Source organism: Manis javanica, chromosome 10, assembly GCF_040802235.1.
Source record: "Manis javanica isolate MJ-LG chromosome 10, MJ_LKY, whole genome shotgun sequence".
NCBI lineage: Eukaryota > Metazoa > Chordata > Mammalia > Pholidota > Manidae > Manis > Manis javanica.
Genome location: NC_133165.1, coordinates 28,517,173 through 28,541,433, shown reverse-complemented (window position 1 = coordinate 28,541,433; position 24,261 = coordinate 28,517,173). Strand labels below are relative to the sequence as shown.

The following is a 24,261-nucleotide window of genomic DNA, read 5'->3' as shown; positions in this document are numbered from 1 at the left end:
ATCCCACAGGCGGTCCAGTCATTGCCCCATTTTAGAGATGAGTAAGTGGAAACATGGCCCTCCACCTGCTCTCTGTATCCACCTCTCCCCCTTCCCTCCCCTCATTAGACCTCAGATGACAAAGCAGCCACCCAGGGGCTGGGGGCAAGGGCAGCAGTGTGAGCACAGGATCTGCCTCGTGACCCCGTGACCCCTAACACTGTCTCTGCCAGGGCTCAGTGTTAACTGTAAGGCCACTGCACCCATTCCGGGGGAGCACGTGATGGCCAGGCCCACACCCCGCCCCGTCAGCAGTGGGTGACAGCTGGGGTGGAGGGTTGGGTCTGCCCCAGGGCTCCTCCAGAAACTGGGTCCACTGCAGCTGGATGGCTGCCTGCGAGCTGGTCCATGCTCTCCATACCCCTCATTGGGTTGCAGAGCAGTGGATCTGATCCGGCATGGGGGCAAGAAGATGCGGTTTCTGATTGCCAAATCTGATGCGGAAACGGCCAAGAAGATCCACTTCCGCACACCGCCTCCCTAGGTGGGCCTAAGGATGCCCCCAGTGCATGTTGCCCTGAGGTCCTGCCAGCTTGTTCCTGTGTGGGTTCCTTGCCCTGTGGACAGTGTACATCTTATTGTATATTTTATTTATATGACAGATAACACTAAGTTGTGATGTTTGTTGTAGAGCTTTGTTTGAATATTTTAATGGAGAACAGATTCAATAAACTATCTTCCATATTCTTAGAGCAGGTGCTGCGTGGAGTCAGGGTGGGCACTGTGCCAGACTCCCCAGGGCCCAGAGGGATGGCTGGGGGCTCCACAGGAACCCCTTCCCTCCCTGCCAGTGAGGGAGAGACCCTGGGAGGACAGGGGGATCACTGTGATGACAGAATGGTTTTAACTAACTTGTCTGCCTCCACCCTGCCCACTATCAAGGAGTGGCAGGGACATGCCAGGGACACCCCAGCATCCCCAAAAAGGGCTGGAGCTGCCAGCCAGGTGGTTTGCTCTTGGTAACTACATGCTCAGTACAGTCCCAAGAAAGGGTCTAGAGGCCCCCAGAAAGTTATAAAGTGAGAGTCCTGCCCAGGCCTCCTCCCCCAGCACTCCCACCCCACTTTCCTTCCTGACCCCTGACGCCACGGCCTGGCCCTAATATTAGGCTCTTCATCTGTGGCCTGGCTGGCGGCTACCTGGTCACTGTGCCTCCACGCTGGCAGGAGGCCCGCCTCCTTCATCCAGCTGACCATGTGCAGGACAGTGTTGGTGTGATGATAGCGGGGCTGGGACACCCCCAAACTGTGCTCAGCAGGTTCAGCTGCGTGATGGCAGGCATGCAGACGGTTCCCGTGACCTCTTCACAGTGCACAGAGCTTGTGGCTGGGCTCTGGGCCGGGGTCCTCATCGTTGGCAGGAACAGAGACCCAGGGCCAAGGGGATCCTGGCCAGTCCGCAGCAGATGCAGCCCTCACGTGGAAAGGGGTAGGTGGGGGGGTGCCCAGCCCTGGCGCAGTGTCCTGGGTCCTCCTGGCGCCCTACGCCCGCAGCTCCATGCTGCCCCCTGGTGAGCGCAGCCGAGAGGCACGGGAGCATCTGCCCAGGCTGTGGGCGGCTGCTCAGGGCAAGGCTCCAGGGCTACACTACCAAGTTCCCAAAAGGCGAGGTAAAATGTATTTTTCAGAAAGTCATTTTAAATGTGTGACAACCTAAAAAGAAAATGTACGGCTTAACCTAAAATCCTTAGAGCCCAAAACAAGTTTGTGGAGACTGGTGGCCGGCCTGAGGCCTGCTGAGTTAACTGGTCTCAACCCTTCACCCCACTGCTCTGCGGGGGAGTCAGGGCTGGCCATCCAGGCTGCAGAGCCAAACGGGGGACCCCACGTGACCACAGAGCCCCTGGGAGATGGTGCACCCGCAGTGTCAGGCCGTCGGAGCTTACACACCAAGCCCTCCGAGCATGTCACAGGCGTTAACATGGCTAATTCTCACATCAGTTCCTTTGGGTCAGGACTGTTATTCCCATTTCTCAGAAGAGGAAACTGGAGTGCTGTGAGATTGTGATTTTCTCCATCATCAGCCGGTGCCATAATAATGCTGTGAGGAAAAGTCACAGATGCAGGGTCTGCAAAGTCATTTGCCCCCAGCCCTGCTGGAGTTGGTACCGGGTAGCATCTAGGAGGGCACCATGCGTCTGCCACCCTGTGGCCCAGGAGTGTTCTTCCTGGAGTAGCTACACCGTGCTAGGCAGCAGCCCACCTCCCAGGCCACATTCAGCTGCCCTCACTCCTGCTGACAACCTGCTGGCCAGGTGGGCAGCTCACCCAGACCCCCAGGCCACAGCACGGCGAGCGTGAGGATTACAACCCCAGGAGTGAAGAACAGAGACCAAGGATTCAGTCTAATAGGCGGCGGCCAGCCAGGATTTGAAGCCGGTAGTTGGACTCCAGACCCTCGGCCACCACAAGCCTGCCCTGCAAAGGAGATGGCCCTGGTCCTCAGGATTGGGACTCGCAAACTAGCTCATATGTAGGTTTGGAAAACACCCTGAGCTGAGCACTAATTGAAAGTAGCACCCAGCAGCTGGCAAAAACAATAGCATTTTCCCTAGATGAACTTACATCTTCAACCGTGCCCCCTGGACTTGCCAAAGGTTGAGTGGGGTCGGATGGGCCGGCAGCGCGGCAGGAGGCTTACTGAGTAGCAGCGCCACCTGGTGGCAGGACAGTCCCAGCACAGGCGGAGCCTTGGAGGGGGCGTCTTGGGGCAGCGCTGACTTAAAATGCACAGCGGTAGAAGCGCTAGGGCTGTGGCGTCTCCCCCACTTGGGATAACGTGAAAGGGCACCTGGATTTGCTCTGTGTAGGGCTCCTGGTGGCGGGGTCCCTGGTAGCCCTGGCTGGAGTCCTGTGCTTGGCCCCTTACATCCCCAGGGCCAGCCCTCCCCGCCCAGCAGTACAGGGCAGCAGCTAGGCGGCTGCCTGCTGGGCCCCCTTCCTGGCCTTCCCCAGGCTGAGGAAGGGAACAGACCCTGCATGTTCACACAGATACTTCCAAAAGGAGATTTATTGTTGCTGTGTCTCTTCTTGCCCCCAACCTGCCCAAAACAAGGAACAGCAAGACCCAGAGCAGACAGCTCAGGTCCAGCCACAAAGGGCGAGAGCTATAATCAGAGCTGTTTCACCACACAGCCCAGCATGGTCACGGGAGAACTGGCTTGGGAGAGAGAGGCGAGCACCCCAAGGAGACGGTGACAGGCGTGAGTGCTGAGGGCCAGAGGCCCACGGGGGCTCCTGCTTTCCTCCCTGAGCACGGGTGCCACGGCTTGGCTGCTAACCAGGCTCTGGATCTGCGGCCCCAGCTGGCGCTCACCTGGTCACTGTGCCTTCCCCTGGCAGGAGGCCTGCCTCCCTCTCTACCAGCCGGCTGACCGTGCGTAGGGCCAGAGGCAAGGCTGTGTTGGTGTCACGGTGGTAGCGGGGCTGAGACACTTCCACACTGGGTGTGAGCACGAACTGGGCCACGCTGGGCATCTTCAGCAGGTTCAGCAGCTCCGTGGCCCGTGTGCAGACGGCTCCTGAGGCATCCTCGCAGTACATGGAGCTCGTGGCTGGGCTCTGGGCCAGGGTCCTCATCTTTGACAGGAACAGAGACACCCTGGGGACGAGGGGGCCCAGCAGTGCGGCTTCAGCTCGGAGAAGTGAGGCGGAGGCACCGACATGCCGCCTGCGCCCGCCCAGAGCCTCTGGCCTGCAGACGCCTGGTCTGCAGCTGGGACAGGGGGACCTTGGACATTGCTTCCTTCTCCACGGGAAGCCTCTGGGCTCCCTCTTTACACCCCCGGATGGTACCTGGGGATCAGGTCTTGGCTCCGGGAGGCCAGCTTGGTCAGTGTGGTCATGAGCACGGTGGCAACATGCGGCGGACACTTGGGAAGGGCAGCTGAGGGGCGGGACTGGGTGACCTCAAACAGCAGGGCCTCCAGGACTTCGAAGAACCTGTTGATCTGCTCCACAGTGCACCGCCGGTCCCAGGACACCGCCAGGTACTCACCGATAGCCCACACCTGGCAGGGACACATGTCGGTCCCACGTCCAGGCCCTGCTGTGTCAGGGGCTGGAGTACGTGGTTGGGAGCCTTACCACGGAGGTGCACATAAGTCCTGTGCCGAGGGGGCTGCTTGCGCTTCCCACGAACTCCAGCAGCTCTTTGGCCAGCTCGACCACCAGGACGGGGTGCAGCTTACAGAGGGCCAGGAACTGCGAGCTCAGCACTCTGCCCAGAGAGGACATGCATGAGCTGCAGCACAGCCCCACAGACCCGGCCCCTGCCGCCCAGAACACGAGCCAGGAAGTGAACAGGAAAGCCTCTGAGCGCCAGGTGGAGGTGAAGGTCCCCAGAGGGCCTGGGGCTTGGCTGCCTGTCCTCCATCCTCGGCTTGCGAGTGGAGGGGGACCAACTTGCATGTGTCAGACCTTCTGGAATGGGAGGGCGACTGGAAGGCACTGCAGAACAGGGACCTGGCCTGCTCTGAAGACAGCAGGCAAGAGGGAAGGAGAGGGCGCTGGAACATTCAGGACTGGGACGTAGGGGTCTGTACAGTAACCCAGGAAGAGCCTGGCCTGGAGATGGCACTGGGGGTGGCAGCCTGGCAGAGGGGCTGAGGGCCACCAGGGACTGGTGAGTGGCACCGTGGTAGCTGCATGGGAAGGGGGAGGATCCAGGCTGTGATGAGCTATGCGTAAGGAGTCACTGAAGAAAGCACAGGGCTGGGGCCATGTGGCTGCAGGACAGGTGAAGTCCGCAGGGGTTGACAGGAGGAGCGCACCTGTGCACGTGGGCTTCATACTGTGGGACCTGGTACAGCGAGTTGCTTCTCTCCAGGAGCAGCAGGGCCAGCTGATTGGCTAGGGCCCCATCTGCAAACTGGGGGTCAAAGTGAGACAGACTATGCAACCTGGCAGCCAGGCCCCTGCTCAGGGCCAGCGTGTGCACCCTTTCCTGTGACTCTCGCTGATCTTCAGCCATATCCACCCCTTAGCCACCAAGGAATTGGAGGCTCCACAAAGGTCAGGGGTGTGGCCATGGCCCTCTCTCTGGGTGGCCCCTCTGCCGTGTGGAGGATCTGGGAGGCAGACTCACCTCGGTCACTGCTGAGAAGAAGGCCTGGAGCAGGGTGGGCACCGCCTGGGCACACTGGACCACCCGGGCACAGCTGGCCATGGGCTGCAGCAGCTGGTGGAGTGGGGCCAGCCTGGGACACAGCACAGCCCACTGAGCACCCACCTGCCTGCTCCCCAGCCCCACCCAGTACAGGGACACACTCTGGACATGAATCCATGTGGCCCCACAGGCCAGTGGGGTGCCGTGACCTGGGCCAGGTTCTGCAGCCATGCACACTGCCCTCCTCAAGGGGGGTCACCCTGTTCCCAAGCACACCCTGTGCTGACAGGCCCGCTCCTGTCATCAGCCACCTACTCCTGGGACGGCCTTGCTCCCTGGGACCCAGGGAGGCTGATGTGGGACTGAGCTGCAAGGGGCCTGGGTCCCAGTCCTGGCTCTCCTGCTCTGGGGGTGCCAGGCCTCAGTTTCTCCTTCTGTAGACTGGAGGCGTCATGGCACCTACCTCCCATGGTTACGAGGATTCGGTCAAGTGGCTGGGGAAGAGCTGGGCCTGAAGCCTGGTGGAGCTATGTCTCCAAGTCAAGAGGCCCGAGGCCTGGGGTAGACCCCAGAGCCCAGCTCCCTGGGATAGGCTCCAGCTGCCCACAGCCTGTGCTAAGGGCTCAGGATACTCCTGTGTCCTCTACAGGGTCGTGGGCCTGGGCCACCCAGCAGGAGCCCTACCCTGGGGGTCCCTAGCAAGAGTGGCCCCTACCGCTCTGTGGTTCCACTGGCTGTGGCCCGTAGCAGGTACTGGAAGAGGGGCTGGAACTGTGGGTCCCGGAGGGCCTCCAGGCAGCTGGGGGCCCTGAGGGAGGCATCCCAGAGCGGCCTCTCAGATGCAGCTGGTGATGACCTGTGTGAGAACAGACACCCCAGGCTGGACTCAGACACAGGCATGGAGCAACTGAGGCCTGGCTCAGTTCCTGCCTTCATGGACACCCACTGGCCAAGGAGAGATGAGATGTATGGCTGAGTGAAAGGCAGGTCGGGGGCCCTGGGCCCAGAGAGTTGCTCTGCATCAGAGGTGGCTCCCACAACAGCCAGAGGAGGAAGGAGGAGGGTCCCGTGCTGGAGGGGCAGGCAGAGGGGGGGCACAGGGTCGGTGATAGCGAGGAGAGGGGTGGCTTGTAAGACGAGGCAGCACAGGCAGAGCACTGATGGGCTAGCGGCGGTCCGGGCTCACCTGAGATGCAGGTCCAAGGCCACGGTCAGGCACGGCAGGTCCAGCAGTGCATGCAGCATCTCCACAGCTGTGCCGGCGTCCACCAGCGCTGGAAGCAGCACCACGAACTCGGAGGTGAGGGGCGGGCTGTTCCAGGCCAGGAACTGCAGGGACAGCGGAATCAGAGGGGAGCCAGGGGGGCATGTGGGTGCACATCCCGGCCGCAGAGCGTCAGGTGGGGACAAAGCCAGAATCGGCCACCTCATGCGCTGCTGTTGGCCAGGAGCTGTGGTGGCCCTTTGCACTGTGACCCAGGGGCCAAAACACCCCATTTGTTTTTTCCCTTCATTAGGGCCTTTATTGCTACTGTGTTAACTTTACGCCCCCAGTTAAATCAACTACTTCCACTTATCATAGTTGTTTCTAGAAAAGGATGAGCCCTCCAATGGATTTTGAGAAAGCTACACAGTGACATACGTCACAGACACACCAGAAGCCCTTGGCACCAAAGGGCTGAACACACCCGGTGAGGCCCCAGGTGAAGGGATTTTCCCGGGTGCTAAAATCTGAACAAATTCTATGAGAACCAAACCACAAAGTCAGCCCTATCAGCCCTTCCCAGGAGGACTGGCGCGAGGCCTTCCCAGGCTGCGATGTGTAGGGAGAGGTGTGGCACCTGGGGCTGCCCCGCAGTCCCCCCACCCTGTGTTCCAGGCCTGGGAGGGCCCGGGCCATGGTCACAGCCACGCTTCACCTGCAGGCTCCTGGGCAGAGAGCACAGCCTGGGGGCACTGAGCACTCCTACCCGGCACCCCAGGCCCTCACTGGCCCACGGATGCCGAGCATGCCTTGAAGAGGTTGGGGAAGCTCAGTTTGAGAATGCCACGGTTTCTGTCAAACAGGGGAAGGTTGTCCCTGCAGAACTGGATGAACTCGAAGGCCAGCATCGGGCTATGGAAGAGTTCGGAAGGGATCCTGGTAAACAGATGCTGGTAGATGGCTTCTGAGTCCACTGCAGCAGCCTCCCCTGAAAGGCATGAGGCCCCATCAGGGCAGAAGGCCCCAGACAGGAGTCCCCCTACCATGAGGACACCCCTGCTGCCGTTAGAGCCCTCAGAGTCTCCACAGGCTCAGAGACGTCCAGCCTGCAGGAGAAAAGCTAGTGGAGCAGCGCTCGGCTCTTCCCAAGTGCCTCTGGCCACAGACCGATTCCTCTGAGTAACATGCGGAACGTTCTTCGGGAGAAGCGGGCTTCAGGGCACCTTCCACCAGACTCATGAACTCTCATGGCAGAGTTCTGAGACAGAAAGCTGACAGCACTTAGTTGGCTACATAAATCCATTTTAAAACTGCCACCATCTACTGCTAACAGTCTATCCCAGCAATGCCACTCTACAAGGGAATGAGAGCAACATGGAGAAAAGCTGCCCTTTGGCATGAGCTGTGCTGTCTTGCAGAGGCCCAGCAAGCTCCAGGGGCCTCACGGGCCTACGTGGCAGGCTCACCATGGTTCAGGAAGAACTGGGCAATGGGCAGCAGTGCCTGCACGCACGCCAGGTCCCCACACAGCCGCGTGTGCAGGGCCTTCAGGCAGGAGAGGGTGCGGTACAGGAAGGAGGGGTCCTGCCTGCAGAGCACGTCCAGCACCAGCAGGGCCTCCACCAGGCACTGTGGAGACAGTGGCTGCGTTTGGAGGGGGCCTGCACCAGCCCCGCCCTGCCCACCCCCATCCCACCCCGTCTGGCGGGCACTTACCGCTTTCTGCAGGTCGGAGTCGCCCTTCCTCAGGGCTCCTGGGGAAGTAAGAGAATCAACTGGTTTCTTCGGCAGCATCAGAACAGCCAAACGAGAGGCGCACTATGTTCTGCAATCTCAAAGAGAGGGCGGTGGACCCCACAATGGGCAGAGCAGGTGCCCCAGGGCAGGTGTGAGGCGGGGATGGATGCCTGGTGGGCAGGGTTTGTTCTGTCCAATGTCCAGGCCTCTGGGGCTTATCCTGGAAACCAAGGCCCCCAGGGAGACAGCTGCTGGGGCTCCAGCCCCCACTCCCTGAGCAGCCCAGGCACCCCTGTGGCCAGGGAGACCACGTGGGGACTCACGTCGGCTGCTCTGCTCGATGAGGCGCTGGCAATACTCAAAGGCCTTCTCCCTCAGCTGCTCCTGGGGCGGTAGCAGGCGGCTGGCGGCGGAGGTCGCAGAGAGCACAGACAGGGTGGAGCCCTCCAGCTCAGACTTGTCATCTGGGAGCGAGGGCAAGCGCTCAGCAGGACGTGGGAGCTTTGCACATGCAGGCCACCGGCCAGAACACAAGGAGGGTCTTGGGCACGGACTAGCCAGGTGTGGGCAATGCCCAGCCCCAGCTGCCCACACCCCCACAGGCCACCCCAGGGAGTTCAGGCTCTCAGGACTGCTCGGCAGTTTATAGAGGCCTTTGTCAAGCTCTCCCAACAATCTTGTTGATGGCTGCCCTGAATGATCCCCTTGGCTTCTCCGACTTGTCTGGGAAGGCCGCCTGGTATCGAGGAGGCTCAGCCACAGTGGCCAATGTTGCCCAGGGGCCCATCAGGTCCCACTGGCCTACTTCCCGAGTCCTGCCTGCATCCCACCTGTGTCGGGGGTGCTGGGACCCTCAGGGCAGCTGAGTAGCAGCCACGCCCTCAGCATGGAGAAGGCCTGTACGTTCATCCACTGGTCCTCTGTGAAGTGCTGCCCAGTGGACAGCACCGTGAAGAAGTCTGTGGCCACTGCCCCATCGACCTCGGTGACAGGACCTGGCTGCAGGAGGCAAGGAAGGGCAGGTAGCATGGCAGGATCCCCGGGTGGGGAGGCGGGGGGCTCACAGGCACTGGGGGTGGGGCGGAGGAGAGGCTGCGTGGGAGTGGGAGCTACCACCCTGAACGAGGTCGCCCACCCTGCTCTAGAACCAGGGGCACCCACCCTTGTAAGACACATAATTGCTGGCACCCGAGTTAAGAACACAGCCCTCTATAAGTGATGGGCGACCCCCACGACCTCTTGCCAGCAGGTCCTGGGTCTCAAAAGACCCACCTAGCATCACAGGCTGGGGGGCTGTGACCCTGTGTGACCTCCCTCCCCCAAGTGGAAATGGACGGGGGATTGTTCTGGAACCAGGGCAGGTGGAAGGACAGTTAGCGGGACCCTTTGGGAGCCCCAGGACAGGGAGGCTCTGAGGCTCTATGCCTCACCTGCCGGGTTCTGGATGTGGAGAAGAAGCCTCCAGAGGAATGTGTGACCCCCTGCTGGACACTGGCGTAGCGGAGCCAGTCCACCAGCCTCTTGCTGAGCAGGTTGATATGGTCTACGGAGGGGAGTGGGGAAGGGAACAACACGGTGGGAACTGTGCAGTCCCCAGGCTCAGGCTGCAGGTGGCACTAGCAGCCTTTCATGAAAGTGAGCAGCTGCTGGGGACATGCTGTGCCCTCAGGAAGGGCGAATACCTTCACTGAGGGTGCCCGGGGCCAGGCTGGTGACCTTCCACACGACCGGGAGGAGGTACCGCAGGCTGGGCCCCTCGGGCTGCCGGCTCTCGAGGACCTTGAATGCCTGCTGGCTCACGCTTCTGACCACCTCCTTATCACCCTTCAAGTCAAACACAGGTAGAACGTGATGTGCCACCAGGCCCAAGTGCCTGGACAACGAGTCATTTGGTCTGAAAACATCTGGGGACTGTCGAATTCAGAAGATTGCTGCTCAATCAGTGTCATCACATGACGCCACCGCTCACAGGCATCTGGGAACGTCACCAGAGCAGCCCAGACCCTGTGGTCTGAAGTAGCCTTCACAGCATCCTGGCCACTGCCCTAGGAGTGAGGGGTTAGGAAGGAGGCAGGGGAGGGAGCAGCTGGGTATCTCTGCTCATTCCAGATGTATCCTTGCGCTGGTGGCAGGGCAGCCCCACAGCGGCCACAGAAACTGCCGAATGGAAGGGGAAGCAGAGCCAAGCCTGCCACGTGACAAGTCAGTGCCGGCAGGGGGACCACACGCCAGCACCAGGGCCACCCAGGGCAGGGCGACATACCTGGGCAGTGACAGTGATGTTACCTGGGCCAAGAGAACGGAGGCCACCAGGCTCAGCTGCCGGCTGTTCTGGACGTGGTCACAGGACAGGCTCAGGCTGTCGGAAGGTGACATCTCTCTCAGGACGGCGACACAGAGAAGCTGCAGCTGCTCGGGGCACGTGGGCAAGTAGAGGGTGGTCTGCAGCAAGTCCACACAGGTCTTCTCCAGCCTGGGGCGGCAAGGCGATGGGGGGGGGGCATCTCACCATCTCACCACAAGAGCACCGGCCCCCCCCAGGGCTCCCCCTCCCCAGAGAAGCTGCCCAGGGCCCTCGGGCAGGTGCAGAGAGCTCTTTATATCTGAGGCACTGGTTTAAGTAGACACAAGTCTTAAACACCAAAGGGATGCTGGCGCCTGCCTGCCAGGTGCTAATGAGGTGTGCCCCATGGCTGCACATGTCGGGAGCTCAGCCCCGGGCCCACCATAACCCGCAGATGATCACACTCACTTCCTGTTGTATTTCGTGGCCGAGACGATGAGGAAAAGCCTCTGCAGGGCATCAGCGGTGTCAGGCCCCAAGTCCTTCTGCAGCAGCTGACTGACCCGGGAGCAGAACCTCCTCAGCTCCTCGCCGCGGATCTCCCTAGGCAAAGGGGACCATGCTGGCAACCTGGGGTCGAGGGTCCCACCACCCTGCAATGTCTCGCAGGATAAATTTGCTGACTGGTCATCTGGAATGGTTCCTCTCCCCTGGGATCCAGCGATCCACTGGGTCGCTGCCGCCTCTGCTGGGCAGGGCTGCTGGGGAGACCACCCCTCCAATGGGTTACAACAACAGGTCTCATTAATGGAGCCTCCCTGCATTCTGATTTTGTATTCCAGGAACAGAACTAAAACTGACTGAATTTAGAGCCAAAGGTAAGGGGAAGTTTAGTATGAAATTAGTTGTTTTTCAAAAGATGCCTTCAAAGAGCCTTTAACTTTTGGGAACAAGAGTTAAATCTTACATATTAATGGGCTAATATTATGACACATTGAAAGGTTTCTGACTCTGACACTTATTTTGATTAAAAAATGTATCTATTGAGCACTGACAACAGGCAAGATATTGAACAGAGTCTCCAAATGGAACCCTAAAAGGCAAGAAAAGGGAACATGCCAACGAGTCCCTGTACTGGGGACCTTGGGTGGGGCTCTGGGAGAAGGGCCATCTGTGCTTTCCCTGTGTGTCCACTCCCCAGGCTGTGGCTGAAGGCCACTAAATCCATTCTGGGAATCTGGAACTTTGAACTGAGACAGACAGAACTTCCCCAGCACTGGGGCTGACAAGAAGGTTCCTGAATGCCTGGAGCTGGGGTCCTCATTTTTTGTTCTCGCTTGAAGGCTGGCAGATAAAATCCCAATGAATTCTCTTCCACTCCTTGCCTCCCTCCTGCCCCCCTGTCCCCATTTTCATTTTTTACTCATAGCCAGAGTTGGACTTGGTCACTTACAAACAAAAGAACATCCCAGTGGGATGAGGGGGAGGCAGACAGACGGGAAGCCAGGTCCCAGTCTGTTTCTCACTGGGATAATGAGGTGGGAAGAGGCTGCCAGGTGCCTCCCAGGTGTAACAGGGCTCTTTCCCAGAACCGTGGCATCCTTGTCCTACAGTAATCCCTTCTGATGTAGTCTCTAAATCACAGGATTGCTTCTAAAAGGGCTGTTGCTCAAACTCCCACAGCTCCCTAGGGCTGTCAGTCTCTAAACTCCTACAGACCCTAAAGACGCATCCAGGGCCCCTCCCCTCCTGACTTCTCTAAGAGCTGTCACTCACTGTTTCTCTTGCTTCTGACCCTGTGTACAGACCCTCTGCCGGAAACATTCCTGGCTTCTTCCCTTCTGGGTTAACTCCTCACTCATCCTGGGCATTCTGGGAACCACCGCTGACCTTGCTGCACACCCTGTCTGCCCTGATCTGAGTCCCATCTTCTTCACTTAGTCTTCAGCTTACCAGAGCTGCTTCTGTTAGCTTTCACCACCCCTAATTTCCATCTCTGAAAAATTCAGAGAAAACTAAAATTCATTCCAAATCCTAAGTCCCTAAGCCATAGCCATTTATTTTAGAGTACCAAGAAAAACCACAGGCTTAATTAAAGTAAAATGCAAAGCGAAACTTGGTAGTTATTAACTTCCCTCAAAGCCTAACAGAGAGGAATTGTAGGATGCATATAGTTTGCTTCTGGGTATTTGACCACACCCACCCTCACTTAAGACAGAGAAGCATTTCAATAGTGAGGGCTGTTCCTTCCGCCTGTCATTCCATGAATGTATGACCCTGAGTAGAAGGTTAGCTGGCAGGGGTAAACCCAATGAAATTCTGAGGGGGCTCTCAGAACCCGTCTCTTGGCAAGAACTTTGGGATGAGCACATCCCATTTTGAGTGAGATGTTAGTATTTAAAGATATTTTCATTTAAGATAGCCTCTAAATTCAAATTCAAATGAACCTGTACTGGAATACTGTAACTTGAATACAGGAATATGTGTCCAATCGTGAAGGAAAGACAGACTGCTGAATGTACTGGGAGATGGTGCTGCAAATCCACGAGGCACTTTCCTAACAGATTTTCAAGAGTCATTTTGACCACAGATTTCTGTCCTCTTCACTGCCTTTAGAACCTAATCTGCATTCAAGTTCTTGCTTTACTATAATCACAGCAGCTGCAACCATCCTAATCTTTCCCACCAACTGGTCCACCACCGTCCAGTTTTGGGTTTTTAAAAAAAGTTTAGCATGGGCTTGTGGTTCGGCCTGCATTTTTTTCTTTTAAACAAGCAGCATCAAGTCGACTGTCTGATGGACTACACGGTTTTGGTCCAAGCCTATATTCTGCTTTCTCCCATGCCTGGTTAGTTGGTGAGGAAGGGGCTGCCGACTAGTTAGTGGGAGGGAGATCAGAGCCAGCTCCCGCTGGAAGACGGCGGGTAATTCTTAGCCCATCCAATGCATCCGCGTGAGAGTGGTCTTCCTAAATCACAAAATCCTCCCCTGCCTCCTCAAGGCCCTCAGCTGTTACCGAATTCCTGAGCCTGGCACACGGAGCTAGCCAGGGCTCAATCCCAACAGGCTCTCCAGCACTGCGCGGCTTTGTGCTCCTGACCCTGAAGCAGCTGGCAGCCCCTGCCGGGCGTGGGGTTCTCACCGCCAAGCCGTGGGCCAAGCAACCGGCGGTCACCGCCGGCTTCGTTTCCGCTCACCCTTCGGGCGACACCTGCTCGGGGCCGGCTCGTCCCTCTCCAGACCTCCCCGCCGGGTGCCGGGCCGGCGTGGCCCCCGTCCCTCGCCCTGAGACCACCACTAGGTGCAGCCCGAAGGGAACGGCCGGGGCACCTGGCCTGGTGGAGCAGACTCTCCGCCCCCGCCGAGAACATCCCGCCGCCGCCGCCGCCGCCGCCGCCGGGAACGCCGCCCACGCGCTCCCGCCGCTCCGACCTCCAGGTGCGCGGCCCGCAGCCCCGCCGGCTTCCGGGTCGCGTCACGTGCCGCACCACGCGAGGAGACCGCCGGCCAATGGGCTCTGGTGGAGCGTCCGACGCTGGGCGGGGCCATCGGCGCTCGGGCCGCGGATACGAGGCGGCTTTACTCACTTTGCCGGGCTGCGGACCCCGAGGCTGCGACCCCTTGGCACCCCGGGACCCTGGAGCCCGGGGCCTGGGACGGCGTCCGATGGGCGTCCGGCGCCGACCCTGCCTGCAGCCTCTCCGCCGCTGCCCCAGTTCTAGGTTGTCTCATCACCGCCCGCAGCTCCGCGGTGTGCGGATCCTGTGCGCAGTCCCGCCGCACAACGTTACACAAACTGCGGCTTGTGGGCTGGATGCACGTCCAGTGTATTTACCACCTACCATAGGCTGTACTGCTGCCTTATTACATCCCCACCATACCCATACTCAGGCTACCGGCACCTATCTCAGAAGAGGCAGCAAGTTCAGAGAAGTCCAGTTTAAGTAATTTTAAAAGATGCGTTGGCCACAGTGTTTCCATTGGTAAACTGCGTGGGGACACAGGAGGTGACAATCCAGCGCGATAAGTGCTGTTACACCCTAAACTGGGTAAGTGGTACAGGTGGAAGATTTCGGTAGGTACTGGCGGCTACTATGAGGCAGAGGGTATCAGACCAAGCTGTGGGAGGGCTGGCCCTGGGGGCTGGTACTGCAGGCAACATGGAGCCCTGCCTCCTGTGGCAGAAATGCACTGATGCTTGGAAGCAAGATAGGGAGTGGAATGGGGGAAATAGGTGTAGTTAGAAAAGGAGGTTACCTCGGCCAGGTAGAGGCCATGAGGATGGAGAAGTAGGCGGTCAGCAACCATTCAGGGGTATGATTTGTAGCACCTGGTGATTGGTGGATTTGGGGGCGGGAGAAGGAACATAGGAAAACCAAGGACAACGGCAGGTTTCTGGCTTACCAGGTGGTGCCCTTCACTTGGCATTGGGGCAGGACAAGACGAGGGTTTGCGGAGTCCTTCAGCGAGCAGTGTTTCAGGTTCTGGGGACTAGTGAACGGGACTGGCCAAGTCCCTGCCATGATGGGATTTAACAAAGCCAACAAAGACAACTGCTATCAAACACACTGACGTACAGGAGCCTAGCAGTGACGAATGCTGTGAAGAGAAGATGAGGCAGAGCAGGACAGTGCCAGGATGTTGGGCGCTGCTTGGATAGGGGGCCTGGGAGGGAGAAGCAGTGAGAAGATGCCCAGAAGGGAGAGGCCGGGGCAGAGGGAGGACAGGCTTAGCACTCACCTGCGGGGATCCCGGGCTCTGTGCGGTCCTTGTTGAGGACGACTGGTGCCAAGCCAGGAGATGGAGCGTCTTGTCAATGGGTTTCAGCTCTGGGCAAGGTCAGTATGGTCCATTGTGACCAAAGAAATGATAGTAGAACATTCTTGGGGTGAAAGGGTTATACCCAACTTTATCTCCACGGTGGCAGGTCAATCACTAAAAATCTCATCCACTCAGAGCAAGTCTGCATGCAGCAAGCCAGTCTCTGCCTCTTGGCCTCTCTGCCCACACAGCCGTCCCCTGGGCCTCTGTCCTTGGCGCTGCCACCACTTCAGCCTCTGCTCTGCTCTCGCAGCCTCGCAGCTGTGCTACCGCATCACCCAGAGCACAGGGCGGAGCTCTATATAGAGTCAATAGCAACGTATTGCCCACACGTGTGTAGTGAGATAGCCAACCAGGACCGAGTGAGTATCCTGGACACAGGAACTTTCATTTTACCCACACGAAGGCACTCAGGTATTTTACTGGAAGTTCTGTATACAGAACTGCCAAGTAGGTGAAGAACCGGAAGGGGGCGCGGAGCAGCAGCTACTCCTAACACGGGGGCACAGGGACGAGGGCAGCCTGGCCGAGGCCCCGCAGAGCTGGAGCTCAGGCCTGCTAGGACGCACAGCGTTTGCCGAATAAAGTTGCTGGCCAGGGAGCCTCCTCCTCCTCCGTTCTCGCCCTCTCGCACCTGCAAGGAGCCCGCCAACCAGACGAGAGGCGGGGGCTGGCAGGGCACCGCCCCCCCGTCGCAAACCAGAGCACCGGAAGTTGGGTCTGGACTACGGAGTGAGAGCATTAGACATGTGGATTGGGTGGGATTTGCCGCGTTACTTGAGCTTTGGTTTACGCATTCAATTCCTATGTATTTGTACCTACAACATTTGAGAAAAGGAGTTCAAACTTCATAGTTAAAGAGTGTTAAAGTAAAACATAAGGTGCACAAATCTCAAATGAACTTGAGGTTTTACATATCTATTAATGATATGCTGGTAAATGGTTAACTGTCCCTATGGCAAGGGGGACTGGGGACCTGCAGCGTTTGACTGTTTCCGTGGTGTAAATACTCCCACCAGGACCAGGGGAGTTTCAGGATACCAACCGAAGGTCACTGAACAGTGGCCCACCAAGACTGTCCACTGTGCAGATGCAATGGGTGTGGGTAACTTGAGATCAGAGATAATAGTAAAATAATAAGTGATAAATCATAATGAGTATTAACTGTTTCTAATGTAACTTATCCAAATTTATATAACTACAATTTTAATAAAGGGTCAGCTGGCTCCCTAAACTGAAAATTGAACAAGCAGCTCTCACCAGCTGGTTCCAGCACACCACTGCTGAAACTTCTGTAGCCACTGAGCCACTGCCCCTGATCAGGAGAGGATGTTTCCAGCCCTCCAGCCCCCAATACTCCCTGTGCCCCTTCCAGGGCAACACTCACTCCCCTCCACCCCACAGGTAACCGCTAGCCTCCCATTTATCACCACACATTCATAAAATGGAAGTCTACAGTATTCAGCCTTCTCTGATGGCTCTTTCCTCCAACTTAAGGCCTGTGGGAATCATCTGCTATTTTTTTATTGCCGTGTATGTTCAATGTATGACTGTGACTTTATCATGATTTATCCAGTCTCCTGTTGATGAATGTGTGGCTTGTTTCCAAGTTTGGGCGTAATGAGTAGGTGTGAAACAGTCTGTGTTGGTGGGGTGTATGCTCACTGCTCTTTGGCACATACCCAGAGGGCAGCTGGACTTTAACTGAGGACTTCAACTATGTTCTCTCTCTGTAGGAACTATTCCCTCCCTCTCTCCACCCACCCCCAAGTGATATTACCACGGGTAGTATTTGACCGTTTCGTACAAAATTGACATTTGTGTAAAATATTATTTTAAGGTATTCCAAATGAGAAATGGTTGTCTTAAAACCAAAAATTAAAAAAGATGCTATTTAGCTAATGCAGCTCCTGAAACTAATTTCACTCTTACTCTTTGTTTAAAATCTTAAAATACAATGAATCTGCTGATACTAAGTTAAGGCTGCAGTTGGACTCTGAACAATGGAAATGAGTAACCTGAAGGAAAGTGGAGTGTTCCCTTCAGTGACAAGTGTAAAATTTGAAAGACAGTAATGTACGTATCTAGCTGAATGAGTCACAGGCACAAACACTAGAGAATCTTCACAAGAAACGTGTTTGTGACAAACACATTTTTATTAAACCCCAAGTCCTGGGTGGTCTACCGCAGAAATGCCCAGTGTTGTCTTTGGAGACTGTTAAACTCCAGGTGCCCTGAGAGAGGTGGCCCACTGCACCGCAGCTGACATGCATGGCACCACCTAGCCTGATGGAAGTGGCATCTGTGCTGCAGATAAAATGGAACTTTGTGAGGGTTAAAGGCCCCAGTTGACTTTTGAACCCAAGTCTGTCTGACGCTGGCGTCCACACCAACCACCTTTCCTCTGCTCAGTACCTAGAATAAGCAGGGCCTAAGAGAGAGCACACATGAAGCTAAGTGAAGGCAGGTACCCGCATCTGCCAGGGGCCACTTTTGGTGGGTGTCAGGGACCCACAGAGATAGCTGTGGCCCCTGTTGGCATCCCCTTGCCGAGCTGGGGTGCCCAGGATCAGGGGATGCTCCAATAGTTCCTCCTTGTTCAGGGGCACATGTGGACTGTCTTCAAGTCCCTGAAGCTGCAAATATTCAGGGAACTCAGGATGGGTGAGCCCTGGAAATCAAGGCACCTCCACGATCATGTCCTTTGTCAGACTGCTCCTTCCCAGGAGTGAGTGCCAGAGGAGGAAGGGGAGAAGCACAACTCGCGCAGAACAGCCCCTCAGGGTCAGGTGCCCCCTCCAGGCAGTAGGGTGCATGTCCAGACCATCTGCCCTTCTGTGTGTCTGTCCCTCGCAGTCACTCACAAGGACCACACAGAGCTCTGGTGTCATTTCTTTAATATATAATTTTATTTCTGGTTATAGAAACAAATGCTAAGAGGAGAAACAAAACTTCCCCATCCACATACAACAATTTAATAGATAAAAGAACAGTTAAAAAAGAAAAACAAAAAGTAGAAATCTTAAACTTTGTTATAGCTTTAAAACATTAATGTCTGATACAATTAGAAATCACATTCAGATCTCAAACTTTAAAAAAAAAGTATGGCTCCTTATTAAAAAAATACTGTATCCCATTTGAAATGAAAATATAGGCTGGCCCAGCTGTCTGATGAGGGCGCTGGCCCCCTGCCACTGGGCGGAGTGTTTGCACTCCTTGCTAGGTCTCCATGGGCCACACTTACTTACAGGTGATGGAACAACGCAGTGCGACGTGACCTGACTTCACACCCAGCACTGGCTTGGGAACCCAGATTTCCATGTTACAGGATACCACTGCTTTTTAAAGCACTGATTATTAAACATACTGTGAAAAATACTTTAGACAGCAACTGTAAAAAAAACACATTCATACACACATACACACACACACCCCTAACACCGCCCCCCAGATTATCTTTACAGAATTATCAATCAGATAAGAAAGAAAAATCTCAGTATGGGGTTGAATACTCCCTCACACGCACAGAGTTGCTGGGCATTTTGGAATTTGCAGGATTTGCATGGCTTACGAGTCTGAACTCGGCCTAATTTAAGTGAGAATCTGGGACACACTTCGTCTCTTTCCACCCCAACCCCCACCCCAAAATGGAAATCAAGCCAGTAAGTTAAGGTATGGGGTATCCAGAAAGCCTTTCCTAAAAGGAAGTTGGGAAGGAGGGAGGGAAGGGCCAGACTGAAAATGCTGGATTTTAAATCCCATTTTTATTACTGAAAAAACAAAAACAAAAACAATTCTGGACCAGTTAGCCCAGAAATTTAGGGGCTAAGAGCTTTGGAGGCCACAGCAGAGTTTAATGTGCCTTAGGCCAGCTAACTTCATGCAGTAAAATATCAGAAGCAACTCAGAAGGGCAAGTCCTACTAGGCAGGTTAAGAAAAATGTTCACATAAGAGGCACAGAATCTATTTAGTATTCTGACCACTGAAATATTAACCCAGGGCATGTCTCAGGTCTAAAGGGCTACATCCCTCTCGGCCTGGCCTCCCCTGCACTGTTTACTGTTTCTGACCTGGAGAAACCCACTGATAAATCTGGATGGATCAAATGAGCAACCTATTCCAGAAGAGATGCCTGAATAAGGAATAATAAACCAGAATTCTTCAAATTCTATTTTGACTCTCTTAAAATAACTGGGTTGGGGCAAAAAAGGACAGAGTAACTTGGGAGACACCTTCAGTCACCCCAGGAAGTGATGGGTGGCCAGCCCCGGAAGGCATCCGAGCTCTCCGGCTGGGACCCGAGGGGCTGTGCAGCCAGCATTGTCTGGTCAGCCAAAGTAGAGAGGCCTGTCAGCTGCCTTTCACTGGCCCCCAGAATTTTTCTTTTCATAACATTTTCTCAATCGCTACAGAATGACAAGCAAGTGCAAAGCAGAAACGGAATCCTCTGAGTGGGGTTTCTCCCTGGAGAGAGTCCAGAAGCAGTGGCTTCTCCCTTAGCTCCTCCGAAGTACCAACAGCCAGAACCAGCTGCTGGTATGAGCCGAAGAGACTAAGGACGCCCAGGCTCACTGATCTTGTCAAAGGCCTGCGTGAAAACACGGTGCACGTGCCGTCCCTGGTGGGGGTCCTTGCCTGATAATGGCTAACCTGCAGGAGGACATCCTCTCGCCAACCAGCTGGGGCTTAATTAACATTCTGGGACAAGGACATCTCAGGCAGAAGCGGGGGTATTTTCCAAATAGGAGTGGGGCCCGCCATAAGCAGCTGGTACAGACATCCTGTCAATGTGATGGAGACAGAGCAATATTCATCAAACTTAGAGAACTGAATCATTCTAACTGCTCACCTCTGCTTAGGCGCCCTGTGCCCCCAAGAAGCTTTTTAACACCCCGGGGGAGGTCAGTGCAAACTCACACTAGGCGGCCCTTGGGGTTTTGCCTGACCATTCTGGGCAGCAGCCGGGTCCCTGGACCCTTTGTGCTGACCAGGAACGTCCTTCCAGCAGCAGAGCTGAGCTGCAGCCTGAGCATGGAAGAGGGGGAGCTAGACTGGGCTAGAAAGACTTTTCAGCAGAGACAACCCCCAAAAAGGCCTGCCAATGCCTGTAGGGGAAAAGTCAACTCTGCAAGTGACCTTTCTTTCTTTCTGACATAGAACAATTCTCCCTGGACATAATCAGTAAAATGGGCCTTTTATTTCAGTTCAGAGGAAATGCTCATGGTTGTATCACAAAATCCCACTCTTCAAGCTGCTGTCACTTCTGGGGTCAGGCAACAGGGAGGACAGAGGAAGCAGCAGTTCCAAGCAAGGAGAACCCCTCACGCAAACCAAACCAACAGAATTCTCGCGTCCTGGCAGGGGCTGACCTCAAACCGCAGGCCTGAGGAAGCAGCCCGCGGTATGGAGCCCAGCGCGCCACCTGCAGGGCATTGTCGTCAAACGCAACATCCTGCAAGCACCGCCTGGGACATGAAAGGTAGCAGCTTCACTGGTATTAAAGGGAAACTGGAGTGGTGGATGGATGTCCTGCATCAAACACTGCAAAGAACAGTAAGTATGGGATAGAAAGAACCGTGTCCTGAGCGTGTAAAACCTAATGTAGAAAACAAGGCCTCGGGAAAGGAACTTACAAAACATAGGAGAACAATTTGAAAATAATGGACAGAAACTGGGCAAGAGACCACTGTTACAGCCACATTCTGCCCTGGCCCCAAAAAGCCACCATCACCATGAGGGGCAGCCTGCAGGAAGGTCAGCCTGTCTTCATAGCAGCATGTTTGAATAATTTATTCTTATTAAATAATATTGCTTCTAGGCAGAGGTATAAAGACGGCTTGTGAGAGGCTGTGGGAAACATACTTTCCCGTAGCCACCACCAGGCATGGGAGAGTGAGTCAGGGTCCCAATGGATGCCTCTGCCCTGACCCACTGCAGCTGCACAGCCACTGCAGGGTGGGGCCTCCGTTTGGCAACTCTGGCACCTGTTACGTGGCAGGGTCTGCAATCATCTTGTGGGTGACTTACTCTATAACGAGCATGCTCTGGTAGCCAGCACCGAAGTGAGAGGCCCGCCCTGAAGCCCTTTGTCAGGGGAGCAGTGTCCCCTCGGAGGTGCAGGGGTGTGAACCCCACACACAGAAGATCCCTCATCCCGGACAAAGCCACTCAAAGGCAAAGCAGAATTTGAGGCTGTTGGAGAAACACAGATCATTCGCCAGCACCAACTGCACTTATTTCTATACCCTAAAAGCACTGGGAAAAATAATTTCTTCTTGAACATTTCCTCACATTCAACTAAGTTCTGTTGTCTCAAAGGAGGTCTGTCTTCTGTCTCTGTAAAGTTAAGGAACTGACCCCACAGTGAAGGGGAGCCTTCTCCCCCTCTGGACTCTGAATTGCCGAGGAAGAGCTTTCTGTCTGCAGAGATGGTGCATGCGGCTCTCTGGAGGTTGATGGCTCACCTGAGTGTCCCTGGGGGATCCTTTCTGATGGAAATGGGCCCTAGCTGAATGATGCCCTTGGCCTGACATCGATCTCTCACCAGAACCAGAGGAGCAGAAAGGGACAAAGGGGCTGAGATCCAGCCTGGTCTGAAGCCCAGGGGCTAGGCAGCCTGAGGGCAGGTGAGGTCCCTGCCCTTTGCCGTGGTAAGCTCCACTAACACCACCCCTCGGCTCAGAAACCAGGCAACAACTCAGAACCCATTCTCACCTCTTCCATGTGGTCTGGCTCTTAAACAGAGAAAAAAACCCACATAAATAAATAGCAAACCCCAAACATGAACCAAGACTGAGAGGGATGCTGACGGGCCATGGCTGTGAGTGCACAGGCAGCCCAAGGATCCACTGCTCCTGGCACTGGCCTCATGGACCCCAAGATGGGATCCTGTCCCCCAGAGCACAGGACCACTGCTGAAGCAGAGCAGGAGAGCTGTGCCTGCTGCATCCAGGATGGGCCATCCTGGCATGCATCTAACTTCACGAGGGGATTTAGGCTGTGCAATCTTTAAGGACTTAAAAGAAGGGGAAAAGGGACAATCTGCTGAAGTCCCTCCAAGGCGTGCACTAGAGGCCCGTCTCTCCTGGGAAAGCTTCAGCTGGGAGAGAAAGGGGCAGATGGCTCACAGCAGATGCTACCATCAACTCGGGCACCAGGAGCCGCGCCCCTATGGCCTTACGTGTCCCGCGCTGCTGCCCTCGCTGTCCTGGAACACTGGGGGACTCTGATGTCGGCACGGGACAGTGTACAGTCCCTGCCACTGTGAGCTCTCTAGAACAACCCTCCTCACTTCCAAGTCATACTTGACTGCTTGGTGGGAAATGCTCAACTATTTAAAACCTGTTATTTCTGTGCTTTCCTTCCTATGTAGAGCGTGCATCTCTGCATTTGGTGCTGGCAAGTGTGATGACTCTAGAGAAGTGGGTGTCAGGTCCTAGATGGGGAGGGAGTAGCTGTAACAACAGGGCCAAGTGCCTTGTGACGGAGCACAGCAGGAGAGCCTCCCCCAGCCTGCACACCCCTGGCCTGGCCTGGCTGATCTCTTCATGCAGACTTGAGTCCCTGGGTGACCAGAGAGAAGGTTCTCAGACCCCAAGGCTACAGTGACACCAGCATCCCGCTAGAATTGACTTTAGTTTCCCCAAGCTCAGCTGGGGTGGCCCACCCTCTATGATCTACTCTTGTGCTGAATTACGGGCTGCCCAGCCTCTGAGGACCACAGCCCCTGCCCCCTTCTGGCCTGGTGCACTTGTCTCTGGCTGGGGAACTAGCCTTGGGGAGACCATCACTTTTCAGCTCTGAGGATACTGGGTAGCCCTTCTGGCTGCAATGTGGGGTTCTGACCATTCCCAGGCCTTCTGGCTTCCAGCCCCAGGACCTGTGCTGGCGTGAGCCAGACATGCCATCGGCTCAGACAACAGCCCACCTGAAGCTTTCTGTACCCTAGGGGGGCAGCTCCCAGGCCGGGCCCTCTTCTCCCTGCCCAGGTCCGAGCTGACCCAGCAGGAGCTGAGCAGGCACAAGCCCTCCACGTGGCAGCAGGGCACCTGCTGACCTCAGTCTGTTCTCCCTCCCAGCGCCCCTCCTCCTCCCTGACTGCTGTTATCACACACATGGATGGACTCTGGGGTCGGGTGGTGTGCTCTAGGCAGACGGAGGCAAGCCTGGGTGGGTCACAATAGTCCAGAGCAAGTGTCCCCGGAACAAGCCAGTGAGGGGAGGGGCAGAAGCAACAGGTGGCTCTGGAAGCCCTGGTTCCAGGCCTGTGAAGGTGGGGCCCTCAGCAAGGAGGCGCACACCCCAGCCCTGCTTACTCATGGTCTCATGCCTACTATGCACACACCAGACACTTCCAAAGAAAAAGTCTGTAAGATACCAGAAACATCCCTGTGGAACAGAGTGGGGTCTCTCATCACTGGTGGCCGGTAATGTCTGAGGACAGCACACCTGGCCACTTCCATCCCATCCTCATTTCTCTGCAACTTCACCAAGGCAACTTCACAACAGAGCCCCTTTCCCACTTAAAGTCTGGGGCTTGAAGAGGCCCCCAGAACAGGCCTCCGTCCAGGGAGGAGAGTGACTGGCCTATTCCCCTACCCAGCTGTGGCTGCAAGGGAGAGGGAGCTCTGGCCATAGCCGGGTCACACCTAGACACACGCCAGCCTCGCCTGTGCTGACTTGAACCGAGTTCCCCGGCTCCCTTTTGTTCTGAGCCAGCACCTGTCCAGCCGGGTTCCGGGCCCCTGCGACCTTCTGCTCTTCCTCCGAGGGCTCTCTGAAGTCTGTGGCTCTCTCAGCAGAATGGCTGTTGCAGTCAGAGAAGGGCCGGCAGCTTTGCTGGGAAGAGAGAGGCTCACGTTGAGAGCAGGCTGTTTCTAAGACGAGCCTCGTTTGTGCCGGGGGCTCCAGGGTCTGCAGAGTTTGTTCTTGTTTCCGGCTGTGCCCACCCAGGAGGATGAGCACTGGGGCGACTAAGCTCAAAGCCACCTTTTACAGGGACGTACTTAATGCTTCCTGGGAATATTCTCCAAGAGAAGCTGAAGGATGATGATCTGGACCCCAAACTG

At 56.0% G+C, this 24,261-nt stretch overlaps 2 protein-coding genes across 16 annotated transcripts in view; one reads left to right on the top strand and one right to left on the bottom strand.

Moving 5' to 3' along the window:
* The window catches only part of LOC108392108 (monocyte to macrophage differentiation factor 2), a 114,534-nt gene extending 113,212 nt beyond the window's left edge, over window positions 1-1,322 (top strand). For all 14 annotated transcript variants that reach the window (XM_037008080.2, XM_073214969.1, XM_037008063.2 and 11 more), the window contains one exon: window positions 418-1,322. In XM_037008080.2, coding sequence (XP_036863975.1) covers window positions 418-523 — 106 coding nt within the window. In that variant the 3' untranslated portion in view covers window positions 524-1,322. The remainder of the gene's footprint in view (window positions 1-417) is intronic.
* A 1,708-nt stretch (window positions 1,323-3,030) lies between these two features.
* Window positions 3,031-13,854, bottom strand: AP5Z1 (adaptor related protein complex 5 subunit zeta 1). Of its 2 annotated transcripts, none has more exons than XM_017652132.3 (17): window positions 13,702-13,854; window positions 10,839-10,973; window positions 10,373-10,559; window positions 9,769-9,910; window positions 9,517-9,629; window positions 8,917-9,085; window positions 8,410-8,550; window positions 8,066-8,103; window positions 7,816-7,978; window positions 7,159-7,337; window positions 6,332-6,474; window positions 5,861-6,001; window positions 5,125-5,236; window positions 4,811-4,908; window positions 4,125-4,257; window positions 3,834-4,048; window positions 3,031-3,639 (listed from the first exon to the last, which is right to left on the bottom strand). In XM_017652132.3, the coding sequence occupies exons 1-17, from the start codon at window positions 13,740-13,742 to the stop codon at window positions 3,351-3,353; spliced, it is 2,439 nt and encodes an 812-aa protein (XP_017507621.2). In that variant the 5' UTR covers window positions 13,743-13,854; the 3' UTR covers window positions 3,031-3,350. The 2 variants fall into 2 exon arrangements, with proteins under 2 accessions (XP_017507621.2, XP_017507622.2); XM_017652133.3 differs by lacking the exon at window positions 13,702-13,854 and adding an exon at window positions 13,514-13,654.
* Window positions 13,855-24,261: the final 10,407 nt, after the last annotated feature.